Source organism: Thalassophryne amazonica, chromosome 22, assembly GCF_902500255.1.
Source record: "Thalassophryne amazonica chromosome 22, fThaAma1.1, whole genome shotgun sequence".
Lineage (NCBI taxonomy): Eukaryota > Metazoa > Chordata > Actinopteri > Batrachoidiformes > Batrachoididae > Thalassophryne > Thalassophryne amazonica.
This window is the reverse complement of record NC_047124.1, coordinates 23,256,184-23,274,973: the sequence shown is the minus strand read 5'-3', so window position 1 is coordinate 23,274,973 and position 18,790 is coordinate 23,256,184. Positions and strand designations below refer to the sequence as shown.

General features: G+C 41.7%; 1 protein-coding gene across 1 annotated transcript in view; it reads right to left on the bottom strand.

Annotated features, from left to right (window-relative positions):
* pdzrn4 (PDZ domain containing ring finger 4) overlaps positions 1–18,790 on the bottom strand; it is a 75,314-nt gene that overhangs the window by 22,116 nt on the left and 34,408 nt on the right. Inside the window, 4 exon segments of the mRNA XM_034163944.1 lie at positions 481–583; positions 1,536–1,569; positions 1,572–1,611; positions 1,613–1,807. Of these exon segments, the coding sequence (XP_034019835.1) occupies positions 481–583; positions 1,536–1,569; positions 1,572–1,611; positions 1,613–1,807 (372 nt within the window).

The window sequence follows — 18,790 nt, the reverse complement described above, 5'->3', positions numbered from 1 at the left end:
CTTGAGGTTTCTTCCTCAACATCATTAGAGGGAGTTTTTCTTTACCACTGCCACCTGTGTGCTTGTTCTAGGGCTGGTAAGGTTGAGGCAGCTTTGTTGTGGTTTGGTGCTGTATAAATTAATTAAATTGAAATTGAGATCCTGCGAGTTATACTAAAGAAATACCATACATGGCACCTACTCTGAAGCCAAAGTAAGGTGCAGTGTGCAAGAGTTGTATTTAATCTCTTAATTATTCATGAGTGTGTTTTGGGCATAACATGAAATCATCAGATTGTCATCTCTCAATACCTTTTAAGAACCACATACACTGAAACCTGGGCAATTACTATTTAGATAGCGGACATAAGTAAGAGAGATTCAGGCATCTTGGTTGCAAGACCAGTTCAATTTACAGACTAAAAGGGTTTGAGAAACCATACAGTCCACGTGTATTACAGAATCTATTGAGTAGAAAATGAAATTAATGTCAAGCTGTACCTCATATTCGTACTCCTCGGTTCCCTCCACCTCTGCTGGGGTATTAGATAGGTACTCTGGGCACTCGTAAAACTCATGTTCCATGGTGTGGATGGAATGACAACTGCAAATAACAGATCATTGAGAGCATCATATACCCATCTTTGTCAAGCAACACAAGATTATCTCATGTATGAAACCTGAATTATCTTGTCAAAGCAAGGAATCTAGTTGTGCGTCATATGTGTTCTTAATGATAAATGCTGTGACCTTTTATAAAGTGTCACAATCATGACCGTCTCTCCCTAATCGTTGGCCAAGACTGGCTGATCTGTACTTTTATGGGACAAATTGATTTAATTTGCTGCCCAGAAAAGCTGCTATAAATAGTCATAGAATGGACGTAGCTGCAGAATGCCTGCTCCATCAGCCCATTGGTTTTTAATCGCCAAGCTAAAACTCCCATTAAAGAGAATGGATGTAGCTCACAGAAGCAATTACTGCACTCAGGCTTGGCCCTGCATAATGATATCTTGGGGACATTATACCTAGGTGTGTTGGGAGGGGGTGGTGGTTGGGGGTGGTACGGTCACACATTGATAGAACTGCTTAGCAACCACGATAAAACAAGAGCAAAAAACAGTTGCCTAGAGGCAAGCTTTAAAAGTAGGGAGCAATCATTTCCAGTATATGTAAGTCACAGCCAGAGTAGGAATCTAAAGGTTCACATTTTATAGAATGTATTTCTTGTGTGGTCATCATGCACTGGTGTCACATGGCACCAGATCCACCACACTATGGAGCCTCCTTGGGTTCCTAGATGGGAATCAACCAGACAAGACAACTGACCGGGTCAATCCCCAACTCTAGAAAGTATCCATGACCTTCGCCAGCTGCTGGGGTCTTCAACACTGAGTCACCTACACCCTGGATCACACCCGACTGAAACTTGCCACATGGCCAAAACATTGTAGCTGATGTTCCCTCACAAATGACACAAAGTCATTCTGGTGGGTACTCAAGGATCTTCTGCACAGTAGCACTAAAATAATATCCACAGAAGCATTGGTGCTCACCTGTCAGACAAAAGGAAGGGACAGATGTCAGGACAGGTGGTGTAGCAGGCCGAAGTTTAGCCAGTGCCATGATGTGTTTCAAAGGTGATGTCCGTTTGGGTGCACACATCCACCACAGACACTTCCTGTGGTGTGTCGCTGTGATTAAGCGCAGTACCAGCTGTGGTTCTGGCAGGTGTCCGACGTAGAACCTGGACGAAGATAGGGTCTCGTCTGATAGATTCCACCACCGCCTCCTCATGGTCAACCTTGGAGAATTCACGTCCATTTACCTGGGGAAGAGATACAGCAGTTTATACAGTGTGCTCGCAACACAGAGCCCACCTCTGGTGTATACAAATAATCACAAATTTATCTTCACAGTCCCTGAGGTTTGAAGCTAGCCTTACATCTGCCCATCAAAAATCCCTGCATGTTTTTTTACAGTATTGCTAAAAACATTATTACCTTTGCTGAGAGGTTTGAGCATAGGAAATCAACCTCGGTAACATTAGGACATCCAGCCTCCTTTCATATTGCATGTTGCCACATTCACCACACCATGGAACCACCTTGGATCCTGGATGACCAGGATCCACCCAGGTGGACAGCACCTCTTAAAAGTAACCATCTATTGGCCGCAACCAGGTGACACATGGGCATTTCCTTGGCCTTCTCGAAGAAATGTTGCAGAAATGCGCAACATGGCCAAAATGTCATGGCTGACGTTCCTCACAATACAAATGATACCCCTTAGCTGACTCTCCTAAGCAACCATTCATTTGACAGGAAGTCAATTCAACGAAACACAAGGATTCTCAGAAGACACCTTGAAGGCATCTAGTTATTTCCTTTGGTCACTATTGACAATTGTCTCATGACCATACTGTACAAGAAGAACAAGTACCCGAACAAGTATCTGGCTTATAAAGGGCTTCTTGACAATTATTCCTGAATGGGAGAGCACTTTATTATTCACTTTTTGTTTAATAGAGGTTTATTTATTTATTTAGACTTTTCCAGACATTTTAACTGCTGTCCAGTGAATCATCTGAGTTCTTCTCTGACCTTTAGGCTGTGGCCAAATATATGGATAGAGCGTAACGGCTTTTACTGAAGCAGAAAAAACTCCAAATGCATACTTTGTGCTAATTTTCTTCAGTTTACAATAATATTCTATCGTAAATGGGAACTCGGTGATGCATTATTTATAATACATTCCCAAACAATACCATTAAGCTGGTGAAATGGAACAGAATAATAATACTGATTTAAGCAATGGAGAAACTATGAATACCTCTTATTCCGTAGGGAGGGTTTTAAAAGGAGGACGGCATAAGTACAGAATAAGCTTGTTAAGCAAGTACCACAATGTAATTATTAAGGGAAAGAATCCATTGGTGTAAATCCAAATTTCCATTCGCTTCCTCATTATAAAAAGCTCTCACGGGGAATCTGTTTTCTTATGTAGTATTATTGTAAAACAAAAAGGGAAAAAAAAAAGAAAGGCTTCTTTTTACCCTTACAAAGTTAAATATTTTTAATCACCCAGCCAGTAGTAGAGAATCATCCGATTTCGTCTTGGTTAGCTTGTATAAGAATGGAAGTGAACATGGTGTGACTTAGGAGCTAACGCTAATCCACCACAGTTCAAAACGTGGTAGTAAATACCTTAAATTTTGCACACTTTAAAACTATTCAAGCAAATCAGTGTTGCTGTAGCATTCTTTGTATAATTTTATTTCCCTTAAAATTCATCTTATCACAGTATCTGCAGATGGGTAACCGTTTGTTTCACGCTAACTTTAGCATGTGTGAGGTAGCAGACAGGGTGCACTTTGAAACCATAAATTAAACGTCTCTTCAGTTTATTTTAACATGTTTTGTGTGCTGTGAAAGCCTTAAAACAAAGATGTTTGGCATGTTTTACCAGAGTACCGCCTTATGTTAAACAAAATTAATTTACAAATTGTTTTTGCCAAAACTAATTTCTCCAGTTCACTTAACTTTATATCCAGTGTTTTAATTCGTTTTTTTTTCCAATTCTGGTTATTCAATTTTATTCAGTATTTGCTTTATATTCAACCAGCTTCAGATTCAAACAGATTTATGTTGAGTTAGCTTAATTTTTTTCATTTAATTAGCCTAATATTTCGTTTGTTATAGACCCAGTTTTGCGTTATATTAAGTTTGCATTACATCTGGTACATTCAGTTAACAGTATATATTCTGTTAGCATTATATTTAGTTATTGTATGTGCAGCAAATTTTAAAATAACAACATATATTTTGTTAGCTTGTCAGTTAGCCTCATATTCTGCAAAGCAACCTGGCAGAGTTTGGTGCCAATTCAGGACATACTGAGCCATATCTTGCCAAATTATAATTCCGTGCACTTCAGCTGATTTCAACAACTGAGGTAAAGCAGATTTCCCACCTGACATTGTGTTTGATGCCACGTTGTCCCATTACAACTCAAAGTCAAAGTGAACTTTATTGTCAATCAAGCCATGCAACAGTACATTACACAGAAGACTGAAATTGTGTTTCCCCAAACTCCAAATGTGCAGTAAGAGACTAAATTAGACATGCACCTAAATATAAACTGGACATGAGACATCACTAGGACATAAAGTGCAAATAAATAACAGTAACAGAACAACAATCAACACAACATATAGACAACAGTGAGCATACATTTCCAAGACTGTCACAGTGACTATGTTTACATGCAGCCAATAACCCTTTCATAACCGGAATATTAGCAATAACCATGTAAACGCCCGCAAAAACCCGAATATGCTCATATTCCGGTTTTTAAAAACCCGAATAAGACCCTGGGTTACTCCTTTTCTAACCCGGGTATCAGGTCATATAAACGCGCATCGAGATATCCCCATAGAAAGGAACATTATTTTGTGTTCTGCACATGTCCTATCCACAAGGAATCTTGGTCTTTTGAGTACGGCAACTACTTGTATGCAGCGCGCGCAACCCACCGGACACCACAGAAGCAGAGGTAAACAGCGCATTGTGTTCTGCGTCCCTATCAGGCGGGCCGGTCGCGGCACCGGTCGGCATCACCACGATTGCTCTCACTGCCTCCGATGCCGTTACTGAGTCTGCGGGCTCGGTAAATGCTGCAGCGGGCCACTCACACCGCCCCCCTCTCTGCTGTGTGGAGCTGTGCCAACTTTGGCAATAGGTCCAGAGACTACGCTTGCTGTTTTGATGCAGAGCGCTCCGGCATTTGCGGAAAAATCCACAGCGCCGCAGGGTCTCGGTATACAGCAGCCGCAGAGCTCCGTGGCCATGATTTGGATTCTTTGTGGGTCCCGCATCCGTACCCCCGGAGGCAGTGAGCGAACGGAGAGCACACTCATTGTGTTCTGCGCATGTCTGTTTATAATCTTCTCGCCCAGAAGAAAAAAGAGAGTGTTTACACAGGAGAGAAAAGCGAGAAAATGTTAATGCCTGTTTGAGAAAAGTGTATAAAGTGTGTAGTGAGGGGTTTTACAGCCTTAAAACATCTATAATAATTGTAAAAACTAATGCTGACTACTTGCGGATTTCACCTATTGCGGGTTATTTTTAGAACGTAACTCCCGCGATAAACAAGGGACCACTGTACCTCATTAGTATCGTAAAAGACATGAATATAATGTCTTTTATTGACGGTAGAAAGTACAGAGATAGCAACATTTATAAGAAGGTGGCCGAAAAGTTACGCGAAGCAGGATTTGCACGAACGGCAGACTAAATCAAGCACCGGTGGAAGACGTGCATCGCTGTTTAGATGGGGATATTCCAAATGATACCAGTGACCATGTATACAGGAGTAACTCTGCCTGTAAACGGGTTATTCCTAATGATTCAGAAACCAGAATACTGACCTTAACCCAAATATTAATGGCATGTAAACGTAGTCAGTGTTTCAGAATGTAGCCAGTTGAGGTATGTTACTGGAGTGCAATAGTACTGAGTACAACAATATAGGTGCAATGTGGCAAAAGTGCAGAGTAGCAGCATGGAGATGAATAAGTTCGTAAACTTTTTTTTTTTTTGTGCAAAGGAATGTGCATAAAAGTAGTTTGGTCTTTAGTGTGTGTGTGTGTGTGTGTGTGTGTGTGTTGCGGGGGGGTATGCTCTTGCTTTTGGGAGTGAGTTTAGCAGTCTGATGGCCTGTGGGGAAAAAGCTGTTGCTGAGTCTGGTGGTCCAGCAGCACATACTGCTGTAGCACTTGCCAGATGGTAGGAGGGTAAACAGTTTGTTTGAGGGGTGGGTAGGGCCCTTGATGGTGTTGATGGCTCTTCTGTGGCAGCGGGATGGGTACAGGTCCTGTATGGATGGTTGGACTGACCTTGTGATCTTCTCTGCTGTTCTCACCACTCTCTGTAGCGCTTTCTGGTCAGCAGCATGGCAGCTGCCATACCAGACTGAGAGACTGCTGGTGAGGTTGCTCTCAATGGCACCCCTGTAGAAGGTGGTGAGTGCTGAAGGGGGGAAACTCGCTCTCCTCATCCTGCATAGGAAGTGGAGGCGTTGCTGTGCTTTCTTGACAAGGGAGGTGGTGTTGTTTGTCCATGCCAGGTCATCAGTGATGCGCACCCCCAGGAACTTGGTGCTTTTCACTGATTCCACAGCACTGCCATTGATGGTGAGAGGTGTGAGGCTTGTGATTCTTCTGAAGTCCACAGTTATTTGCTTTGTTTTGATGACATTGAGGTGGTTGTTGTCACACCAGTTGATGAGATGGTGTACCTCCTTTCTGTAGGCTGAGTCGTCATCGTTGCTGAAGAGGCCCACTACTGTTGTGTCATCTGCAAACTTGATGATGTGGTTTGAGTTGTGTATGGCACAACAGTCATGGGTCATCAGGGTGAACAACAGAGGGCTCAACACACATCCCTGGGGGACCCCTGTGTTCATGATAGTGATCTGTGAGGAGTTTTTGCCAACTCTTACTGTCTGTGGTCTGTTGGTGAGAAAGTCCATTAGCCAGTTGCAGGGTGGGGTGCTGATGCCTATAGCACTCAGTTTGTTCACCAAGTGTTGTGGGATGACTGTGTTGAAGGCAGAGCTAAACTCAATGAACAGCATCCGCACACAGCTGTTTTTATTCTCCAGGACTCGTATATAACTTGGAGGACTTTAGCAAAGCTTGAATGATTTGAATGAAAAGAAAAAAGATTTAACTTGTTTGGACAAGCTGCAGAAAATTTAGAATGTGTTCAAAACCAGCACAAATTTAACCCACTTTTCCCGACTTGTGCCTAGCAATGCAACTTAGTATTCCGAGTTCAATCTGAGATATAAAATCTACACCACTGTTGGCCAGGGGTTACAGCTACTTTAGTTTTCGACTTGGTTAACTTCACATTTGGCTTTTTAGTTTGTTGGCTTTTATATGAAGTTATTTTAAATATCGAATTAAGTTAGCTAGTTTTTGATTCTGCTAGCTTTTCATTTAGCATTATATTCAATTCATATGCAGCAGTGTAGAGCAGTGGGATCCGTTTTTCTCTGCCTACTCTGGTTTCAAGCTATCGTCAAAATATGCACGTTAATTTTATCTTCTAACTGGGGTTGGAGGCAGGATTGACACTCCAGCTACTGTAAAAATATTCACCTGCTTCAAAACCACATTCTGGTGTTGTGCTATGGTGTAATCTGCGTAGGAATGCAGCAACAAACAACTGAACTTGTGCTCCCCTTGATTTCATCTGGTGTCGCCTCAGCCGAAAATACTTCAGGAACTGTTGGTTATGAAGGCGGAGTGTTACAAAAAGTGCTTTCTTACCTTTTAGCCTTTTTTTTGCTTAAATGTGCTGCATGCACCCAGACTGAACAAAAGGAACTCAGGAAAAAAAAAGAGGAGCAATAAGTGTCTTCAGTTTTCTTCTGTACTTGTCAGTTTCATAATGCAAATACAGATTATTATTGTTACTGGGTTTTTTTTATTGAATATGCGCTATGCCTCGATTTTGGCATCTGGTGTGATCAAAGTTGTCATCGGCACCTCCGCTCACTGACCTTTTCCCCCATTCTGTCACCGATTTCAACCTGATTATGAGGCCTGGCCCTATGTTTAAATTAATTGTCAATCTCATTATTATTTGCATTAATTCTAAACTGTTTCCCAAAGAAGCAAAAAGTGGAAATGCAAAATGTCTGTTGGGAAAGTGTCGGTACACGGACCCACAACAGGGGGCGCAAAGGAACGGACAATGGAGTAGGTCAAATAACAACACTTTACTGTTGTGAATGTGCACAACAAATACAACAGATTACAACAATAGATCAGAATCAATTCACAAAGGTGTCGTATGGGCAGGCTCGAAGATAGGAGACACCTGTCCAAAGCAGAACCGGAACCACACGATTTCCTCCGCCACCAGACCCCGGGAATACTGGAGCCGCTGCTGGCGAGGAACAAAAACACAATTAAAGGTGGGCGCGTTTGCACCCAGTAATCCGCACGGCAGGAAAGCTATCTCCACCTCTCGTTGGAAAAAAGGTCTGTTATCACTCACAAAAATCACAAAAGGTTACTGTCAAGCAGTCAGCTGAGAATATTACCTTCCAGGTAGAACGATATCTCGGCAAAGAGGTGGAGACGTGGTCCTGCTGATGTACCCCTGCTGATTGGTAACAGCTGTTGCAGGTGATGCGTGACAGCTGTCACCCTAGCTGCTCCTGTGAGGCAGCTGCGCCCTCTGGTGCCTGGAGCCCGCACTCCAGGCAGGGCGCCCTCTGGTGGTGGGCCAGCAGTACCTCCTCTTCTGGCGGCCCACACAACAATGTCAGCATTTTTGTGGATATACTAGATACATGTACTAGATATTCTATGTATAGGTCAGGTTAGGTCTGGGAGCATGCCCTGGTGCCCTGCGTCACTGCATCCACCACAGTGTGGAACTGTGTTGGGACCTGGATGGCAAACACCCAGCCAGTCAACTAGTCTTCAGGATCAGTGTTGTAGACCAGGCCGAAGCCCCCAAAGCCAAGGTTTTGACTACTCAAGGAAAAGGTTTGGCCTTCAAGGCTTTGACCACCAAGGCAGGGGTCAAGGCTTTGACTATCAATGCTTTGACTGCACAAGCCAAAGGTTTTACCACCAACGCTTTGACCACTAAGGCCAACACTTTGCCAAGGGTAAGACTTTGACCACCAAGACCCAAGGCTTTGACTGCCAAGGGTTTGACTGCTCAGCGCAAGGCCAAGGCATAAATAAAGCACAAGGTCAAAATAAACTATATCAAGATGGAGGTTAACATAAAATAGAAGTGACTACATGGATTTTATCTCCAAAACGTGGTTTCTTATGAAAGTAACTTCAAGAACAATATTTGTTTCCAGTAAAAGTAGTATGATGTATTATACAGATTGTTTAATTCCCTAAATTGCATTGAACAGCAAAATTCAATATCCCTTGAAGAGCTCTTGTTTTTTTCTTGAAATGTCCAAGATCTTGAATGCTAAAGAACTAGGACAATGCGACCAAGGCCAAGCCCCGGGGGGGGGGGGGATCCTTAAGGCTCCTTTAGACAATCAAGGTACTGCAATATTGGTGTTCATCATTCCTTCAATACAAACTATGAGCCTTTTCCAGTTGGATTAGATTTGATAGAAGTTTATTGATCCCTTGGGAAGACTCCCTCAGGGAAATTGAGGTTCTAGCAGCATTGTATAGCAGCACACAGGGTAAGAAGCACACAGAGTATCAAAAGTGAAAGTAAAAAAAAAAGACAAGAAATGTAAATACACAATATAAATACCAGACATACTAATCAATACTGGTTTACTGGCTACTACTGTTCCTCTCATTCCCAACCTCTGTCTTCCTGTTACTTCTCCTCCCCCTGTTGCTGGAGACCTTAACATTTAGACACGTGCATGCTGGATCATGCCCATAAGAACGCATCACATCTTAAAAAAGCCGTAACCGACTTTCCCCCTCAATGCAAGTGATGCTCCTTGTTGGTATCTCCTGAAGTAACTGTTAATTTGACACAAGTCATTCAAGTGGTATCGAAGGATTCTCTGAAGAGACCTAGTACCATTCTAGTATTCTCTATATGTTGCATAAATACTTGATAGTAAAAGCCTGCTGTAACAGTTGGAAAGGCAAGTTTGTCATCTGTAAAGCAGATGTAGACGAGTATGTTGACTAATTTGTTGAAACTTTCAAGTGTTATATAACACGTTGCACCAGTTTTTGACGTGGCTCACTATATCATCTGTGCACAAATGATGGCAATTAACTGATGGTGCTTTGAAGCTGTGACCTTTCTGGTGCAAGATGTTTTTTATCTAAATTAACATCTTCTTTGCAAACCCATCTGACTTAATGTGCATCTGTGAAAAAGTGTTGAGAAAGTTCCATAATATTTTCAAGTTGTAATGAGCTCCAGATGGACGCATTTATCTCCAATCCGAGGGAATGCTCTGGAAGGCGAGAAGTGTTTTTACCTGCTGCTGTTCCTATATTCAGGCGGCCTGTTGATGAGCTAACTGGAGGCTGATTAATAGCCAGCAGATGTGACAAAGATGGGACATAAAGGCTCCGAACATGCAGGTTTTATGTGTGTGTGGGTTTGTGGGAAATCCCATATTTAGCATGTCGTACACACTGAATTTGGGAAAACATTAGGGATAATTAAACCCAAAATGAGGACATAACAGGAAGCAGACATGTTAAGTAGGATATTAAAGCTTTGAGACGTGAGTGGTGGATTATGTCCAAACCTACAGCAACATCACAGTACTGTAGTACAATTGATACGACGTGTAGTAACCAAGTTTTACCTGCCTTATCCTGATCAGATCATTCAAAATGTTTGTTTTATTACATTTATTTTTAAATCGGGATTTGGCATAGCACCAGAATTAGAGATTAAAACTCCAAAAATGTCCTGTTCTTGGAATCTATCCCTGGCTACCAGACCTAGGCTTTGGAAATGACATAAGTGATCAACAAACACATTTCAGGTTATATGAAACTTCAACCACACCTGCTCTTAATTTCCATCAGATATATGATCATCAGATTATTCTCTGCAACAAGCCCTGAGATCTAAAATAACTAAATCAAATCTGTTTTATTTATTAATGTAATGCATCAAAGTTAAGCAATTTTTAATCAGATTATCTTCATTATATGTCCTTTTAAATTATAGACTGACAAGATGATAGTCTATTCATTCAAATGGTGATGGTGATAGTATGCTAGGGTGCTGGTGTTGGTTGGTATAATGGTGGTGATGTTGTGCAGGGGCTGGTATTGGTTAAAGTGGTGGTGTAATATTTTACTTGGGGGCTGGTATTGGTTGGCATGGTGGTTTTGATAGTTTTTAGGAGGCATGGCATTGGTTGGGATAGTGGTGGTGATATTGTGCTTGGTGGAGCTGGTATTGGTTTGAATAGTGGTATGTTTGGGGGCTGGTATTGGTTTGAATAGTGGTTTGATTATGTTCTAGGGGCTGGCAGTGGTTGGGATGATGCTGGTGAAAATGTGCTGAGAGGCTGGTATTGCTTGGGATGGTGGTGGTCTTGTGCTTGGGGAGCTGGTATTAGTTAGAATGGGTGTGGTGGTGCATGCTTGGTTGGGTGGGGTCACCTTTGATGGCTAGTAGTTTTAATAGTGCATGTGCATGTCTGGCAGCTAGGGGAAGTTCTTCCTTTGCCTCTTGGCCTGTGGCATCAGCCACTGGGTGTGTATGGTGCTTGGGGACATTGCCTACTCTTGCTGTAGTAGGTGGTCTTTGGTGGGGCATTGGCTCAACCTTTCTGTGGGGTTTGGGCCGTGTCCTAGTTTTGTGTCCTATACAGCTTGTGCTCACAGGCCTGATCTGCATGATGCATTGCCTAGGAATAATGAAAACCCATCAACCGCCTACTGAACACTGCCACCCACTCCACGTCTTGACTTGTTGAAGGGAAAAAGCTTATTATCACATGCATGGCGCAAATTAGGAGCGGGTGTGGCGGAAAAAAACATGTATCTTAAACTGTGCTTTTCTTTATTTTCTGGTGACTTGTAGGAAATGAGAGGAAACACACACAAACAAGAAAATACTGTTGTTTCAAGTTAAATACAGTAAAATTAATTTAATGTCTCTATGCAGTTTTTTGCTTACTGAATATTTGCTGCTGCTCATTAAACTGTATTCAAAATGTCACTAATCTTAAAACCATCTTATAAATAAGATCACTCAATAGCCCTTTGTTGTCGCCTGCTATGAAGAATCAGTGATGTTGATACCTATAAACATACCTATTGATTATGTTAAAATATTGTTTTAACATAATTTAGATACATTTTTGTGTTTTTGCGTCGGTGTACTTCAGCAGTAAGGATTCCATCTGTATTAACCAGTATTTCCATTTTGATTACCAGTTCCTTCTTTCATTCCTCATACCACGCTGACACCAACTCGTTATATCGTCTGATGTAACCTGTGAAAGAAGCTCAGCAAGAGCATGCAAAAATCGTCTGCCTCCACAGCGGTGTGCAGGGCTGACTGCAACGCTTCAGCGCTCCAACACGCCCTTTATGTATGACTCAAGTTAAAGGTTACCTTTGCCAATAAGGAAGTGTTCCTGTGGATCTAAACATAAATGTCTTATATGCCCAGATTCTTCATTCGAAAAGTCAGGGTTCAAAGTGTTGGGCTCTAGTTTTTGGATTAAATGTGTGAACTTAATTTTCTACCACGTTAGACACAGAAGTTAATCCTCAGAAATAAGTTTAAAAACCACACATATGATGAGAGATAGAGACAGCGAAGGACCAGTTGTCTGCTTTAGCTGCATTCATACAAATCCTTTCGGCAGGGTTGTGTGATGGTGCTATTTGAGATTTAGAATGTAACTGCTGTTAATGAGAAAATAACATTTCTCTGATTTCGTAATTTTTGTCCAGAAACGCTCTTTCTCTCACCGACCCCATTTAGTGCATACCTCACTCAATCATCTCCTTTGCTCTTTGTTTTTCTGTGCAGAATAGGTTTGTCTCTAACTGATAGCTACACCTGCTCCTAATCCATCATCAGTTCAGCAACCATTAATCATCCAGTAGGTGGCAGACATGTCTTTAGGGTTATTATGTAAGCAAAGCATAGTTACTTTTTTGGATTGATCTTTAGGGTTATTATGTAAGCAAAGCATAGTTACTTTTTTGGATTGATCTGGTGCATCAAAGTTCATCATATTTGAATGATTCTGTCTTCAGTTACGAGAATAGGTCATTTATTGTTTTTGATTTGTCGTGTTAAGAAGGTATAGGCAATGACTCCTCTTTTTTAATTTTTGGCATTTTCAGTTGCAATTTCTTTGATCCCTCCAGAACCATGTCATCTATAACATTGCCACAAAAGTGTATTACGATTTGTTTATTGCAATTTCTTCAATTCCATGATGTGAACAATAGCATGTGTAGCATAGTATTGGTTAAATGTCTGCAGTGTCATCTATGACATTGGCATAAAAAGTGTATCATGACACGTTGCTATATTTTATCCCATGTGGGTCCAAATCTTATGTTTACTACTTCCATTATGTAGCGTAGCAGCACCATTCAAGTGTGGAAAATGTCACCCCCGCTGTTTCATCTATGACATTGCCACGGAAGCTGTGTAATGGCATCTTGTTGTGATATTTTAACCCACTGGGGTTGAAATCCTAAGTTGCTTCCAAACAGTGTGAATGTTGATCATATTGTTGATATAACACTGTGATTTGTTTATTTGAATACTCAGGAAGAAAATTATAGTCATGCAAAAGAAAATCATCTTCATGACTTAAGTGGTTGAAAAGGGAATAGATCTTTAAGTTGGCCCTGTGACCCTCAGTTGAAATAAGCGGGTATAGAAAATGGATGGATGGATGAATCTTTAAGTAGGGAAAACATGATGTCTGTACAGCTGATTGCCTTCAACTTTGACATTTTCTCAACCTGTTCAATTTTACAGTGCAGCACCACCAAAAAAAAGGATCGTAAACGGCAAATATCAGTGAATAATGCAACATTTTGCTGCCTTTGATGCACCAATTACACTCATCATTGAGCATGAAGCATTACCAGCAGGCCACGGCACAGAAATGATTATGTGTTTCGTGATGAGGTTGAAAGTTGCACAATGAAAATGACAGTCCTGAGGCGCACAATGCGCTCAAGAGGAGGCTTTAAATGCATCACATATAGCAAAGGATTTTATCAGACGGCAGCGGCCATGGTTAAATGTTTCCACGTTAAGGAGCGATAAGGAAAGTGCAGAGATAACAGCACAAGTGTGTGTGTCTGTGTGTGTAGGTGTGTGAGATAAGAACATGATGGAACCACTCAAGCTCACGGCAAACTGACAGATACGCGGTTTGATTGGGAACAAACGGAAGCAATCGCTCATGGATTAAACATCACTAAAGTGCAAATGCTTGCATTGGCCGCGTTTGACCGCATGATGCCAATATCGAGTGTTGAGTCGCTATACAATGGGGCACGAAACAATAAGCCTCCCAGGAGAGACAACACCCCCCACCACCCACTCGCCTCGGGTACCCCCCGTCAACACAACACAATCCCGTCCACTCTCTGCGGAGAGGCACCTGGAGATGAGGATTACGTGAGCTCCAGTTCAATACGATCCAGATTGTTTCTACATTCACTGAAATTGGCTTATTGTGATTGAAGGAGGAAGCACAGGTGGCGCGTGCCAATAAAGCTGCCAAATCTCATTTCTCTTCCTCCTCATCCATGTTGAGATAATTCAACGGGAAGGGGGCTTGGTGTCGCAAATGTCTCATTTCAGTAAAGTCTCTGACGTGCATCATCACAACAGAGTGAAAGAGACACACATAAAAAGTTTGAGTGACAGGCGGTGCAACTGGTAGCCCCTGCTCGGTCACCTGTATCCACGTGCTTTGCATGTGAATGCAAGTACACTACCATCCATGGGTGCACGCTTTCAAGCGCTGGACTCAAATCCTGTCATTCACGCTGTATAGTTTGTCTCGGATGGTTTTCTCCAATGGCGTGCTGTTGCGATCGCAGTTTTCTTCCTGCAAATCACAGTTTTGCAGCGCAGCTCGTTTTACTTGTCAATCAAAACCGCCCTCAGGGGAGAAAACGAGAAAAGCTGCACCATCATAATTTTCACTTACTGTACAATTACAACACCTGCCGTTTCAAAGTTGACGTGGTGCCCGCAGCTTTCAAAAGAGCGTGAAGAGAACAGATAAAATCTCTCATTCATGACAATTATGACCAATTTCAAGCAGACTGTGATGATATTCTCAACTAAATGCTGTACTCAGGCTGCGAATGTGAGACGATGTTTTTAGGAACATCTACGGTAGTGTTCAGAATAATAGTAGTGCTATGTGACTAAAAAGATTAATCCAGGTTTTGAGTATATTTCTTATTGTCACATGGGAAACAAGGTACCAGTAGATTCAGCAGATTCTCACAAATCCAACAAAACCAAGCATTCTGATATGCACACTCTTAAGGCTATGAAATTGGGCTATTAGTAAAAAAAGTAGAAAAGGGGGTGTTCACAATAATAGTAGTGTGGCATTCAGTCAGTGAGTTCGTCAATTTTGTGGAACAAACGGGTGTGAATCGGGTGTCCCCTATGTAAGGATGAAGCCAGCACCTGTTGAACATGATTTTCTCTTTGAAGCCTGAGGAAATGGGACGTTCAAGACATTGTTCAGAAGAACAGCATAGTTTGATTAGAAAGTTGATTGGAGAGGAGAAAACTTATACGCAGGTGCAAAAAATTATAGGCTGTTCATCTACAATGATCTCCAATGCTTTAAAATGGACCAAGAAAACGGAAAACAACCATCAAAATGGATAGAAGAATAACCAGAATGGCAAGGCTCACCCATTGATCAGCTCCAGGATGATCAAAGACAGTCTGGAGTTACCTGTAAGTGCTGTGACAGTTAGAAGACGCCTGTGTGAAGCTAATTATTTGCAAGAATCCCCCGCAAAGTTCCTCTGTTAAATAAAAGACATGTGCAGAAGAGGTTACAATTTACCAAAGAACACATCAACTGGCCTAAAGAGAAATGGAGGAATATTTTGTGGACTGATGAGAGTAAAATTGTTCTTTTTGGGTCCAAGGGCCACAGACAGTTTGTGAGACGACCCCCAAACTCTGAATTCAAGCCACAGTTCACAGTGAAGACAGTGAAACATGGTGGTGCAAGCATCATGATATGGGCATGTTTCTCCTACTATGTTGCTGGGCCTATATATCACATACCAGGTATCATGGATCAGTTTGGATATGTCAGAATACTTGAAGAGGTCATGTTGCCTTATGCTGAGAGGACATGCCCTTGAAATGGGTGTTTCAACAAGACAATGACCCCAAGCACACTTGTAAACGAGCAAAATCTTGGTTCCAAACCAACAAAATTAATGCCTCGCAGATGTGAAGAAATCATGAAAAACTGTGGTTATACAACTAAATACTAGTTTAGGGATTCACAGGATTGCTAAAAAAGCAGTTTGAACATAATAGTTTTGAGTTTGTAGCATCAACAGCAGATGCTACTATTATTGTAAACACCCCCTTTTCTACTTTTTTTTTTTTTTACTAATAGCCCAATTTCATAGCCTTAAGAGTGTGCATATCATGAATGCTTGGTCTTGTTGGATTTGTGAGAATCTACTGAATCTACTGGTACCTTGTTTCCCATGTAACAATAACAAATATATTCAGAACCTGGATTAATCTTTTTAGTCACATAGCACTACTATTATTCTGAACACTACTGTACTTATTCAGTCACGGTGGATGGTCATGTCTTTGGCTTCTAAACAACATTGCGCCAGGGGAGCTTAAGTCATGGGCTTGCCTGGGCTGAAGTCCAGGGGCCCATCCTTTTACTACATTACAAACAGCACAATAACAACAAAAAAATCTACCACTAACACCCACATAATATAACACAAAATAAATACCGGTACTATCATTAGTGGTCAGCAATACATACCAGTGATTGCTAGCGGGACACTGTTCCATTGCATAATGGGAAGCGACACATCTCAGAACATTGCAATGTCTTTATGTATATTACAGCTATAGTATGTAGAATTTCAGTGCCATCTAGTGGTGTGGTTGCAGATTACTTTACACCACCACCAGTCACAATTGGCCTTCGCGTTTTGGCTTCCTTGCATTCCTTGATCCTCTATTTCCCATAAAATTTAGGTTTATCAAAGTTATTTGCTTGCTTTCACAACCAGTAGACAGTGTATAGGGGAGTAACCACATATTTTCTTGTGTATTTCTTCAGTTCCCTGCCATATTGTAAAATGCAGAAGGAGGTGTAAGTTTGATTCAGTAGCTAAGTTTGGAGTAAGTAGCATGGCTGAGGGGGCTCGTTCCCATGTAAATATGAAAGGCTCACCATAAAAAAGTGTGTTTCGAGTCAGCTTTGTGCCAACTAGTCAAGCTAGCTGACTAACTGGCCTAGGTTAGCTTTCTTGAATGCTAGTCTGTCATTTGAAAGGAAGTTTTTAATGTTCACATTTGTTTTCTAATTCCTTTTATTGAACAATTTATGGCTAAAAACTATACAATATTGTAAAAATGTATGGCATGACACAGCAGCAGCCATTCCACACTCTGTACACCTGATCCTGTCAGGTCTCGGGTGTGACTTTTTTCAAACTGGTCTTGATTTTTAAGCATTTTAAGGCCCATATTTTCATTCAGGACTAAAACAGTTATCTACTCAGTATTGATTTAGAACACAATCCCCTCATGGGCTAATCAATTAATGTCATGGCACGGGGCAAGCTAAGAACACTCTCAGTAAACACTTCATGTCACGAATGAACAGGTGAAGGGTCCTGTAGCATATCTAGAGGTAACCTTGTGCATGTTTGCCAAACTAAATGTACAGAACCTTTAAAATGATTATGCAGTTAGGTGCTTACCTTAGCCTAGCTATCCTCCCCTGGGAATACTCTCCACAAACAGATTACAGTTTAACTCAGTATAACTACATTTGTAATAAATAAATAAATGTGTCCTTTGAGCAAACAATGACTAGATGCTTTTGGTACTAGGTCTCTTTGGAAGATCTGTGGGCTCTGCTAGAACAACTTGGCATCAAACAAATGGTTTCTTATGAATACTCGGATGAAGTGTACCCTTGAGCTTCTCAAGACCCCGGGGATGCCCATGTTTCACCTTTCTGTGACAGATAAAGGGTTACTTTTGAGAGATGGAGATGTATCGGTATACCTGAGTGGCTGCCATTCAGGACTTAAGGCAGTTCCCTGATGTGGTGGATGCAGCACCAGCATATGCTCCCAAACCCAACCTAACTCTGAAATTTTGCATCCAAAACACAAGTGGGAGGTCAACGTGCTTCTAGCTATGGCTTTCTTGAGAATGATGAGATCAAAGTAGTTCTCCCCGTTTAGATTCTCAAATAGTGTCTTCAGGAAGAAATAAACACTGAATCAACTTAAAAAACTTGACTGGGTTCTGTTTTGCATGGCTTGCTTGACTTTTCCAGTCAGCAACTGCTCACTATACGCTGTAACGCTCTGCTGTTTTACATTTCTGCATCGCACCAATTAATCAAAGTGACAAGGTATTTAATGAGAGGCAATTAGAGTGTTAACCGGAATGCAAATCGGACGCAGAGAGCAAAAGAAGTGTTTACGTCTGTGCGTGTTTTGGCAGTAGCGGCATATAGTTGCGCGGGCATGTGTGCAGCAAGCCGTAGCAGTGGGTTCAAGGAGTTTCTGCTCTTATGACGATTCATATTTATTGAATCGGGCTCTGCTGTTCCATGTGTTTAAGCACATCTGCACCCGTGATTGCGTCTCTATCGGTGCCCGTTGTAATGAGTGTCCTTGACAGTTTTTCACTGACATGGTCTCTTGCAAAACAGACAAAAACATCCAATTAGTTCCGCATGAGGAAAGGTGGATGACAATGTGAAACGTTGGATTAAATAGCCAGCATCTAGATGGGCGTTAAGTAGCCCGCGTGGGTCGACCCCTTACATCACATGGCGTCTGTGTGGGGTAGATTAGACTGAGGTTCCTCTCAGAATCATTCCACACAGTGGTGGCTTGCTCGCACCCTTAGATCTCGGCTTCAAAGTGAGCATTAAAAGCACTCTCCCTGGGGTGTTTAATCCCATGATGCTTCATTCTGTCGACTTTCCAAGCATAATGTGTTTCATGATTTATCGGAAACCTCCACTCAGTGTGTACAACCAGCTTACAGAAAGTAAG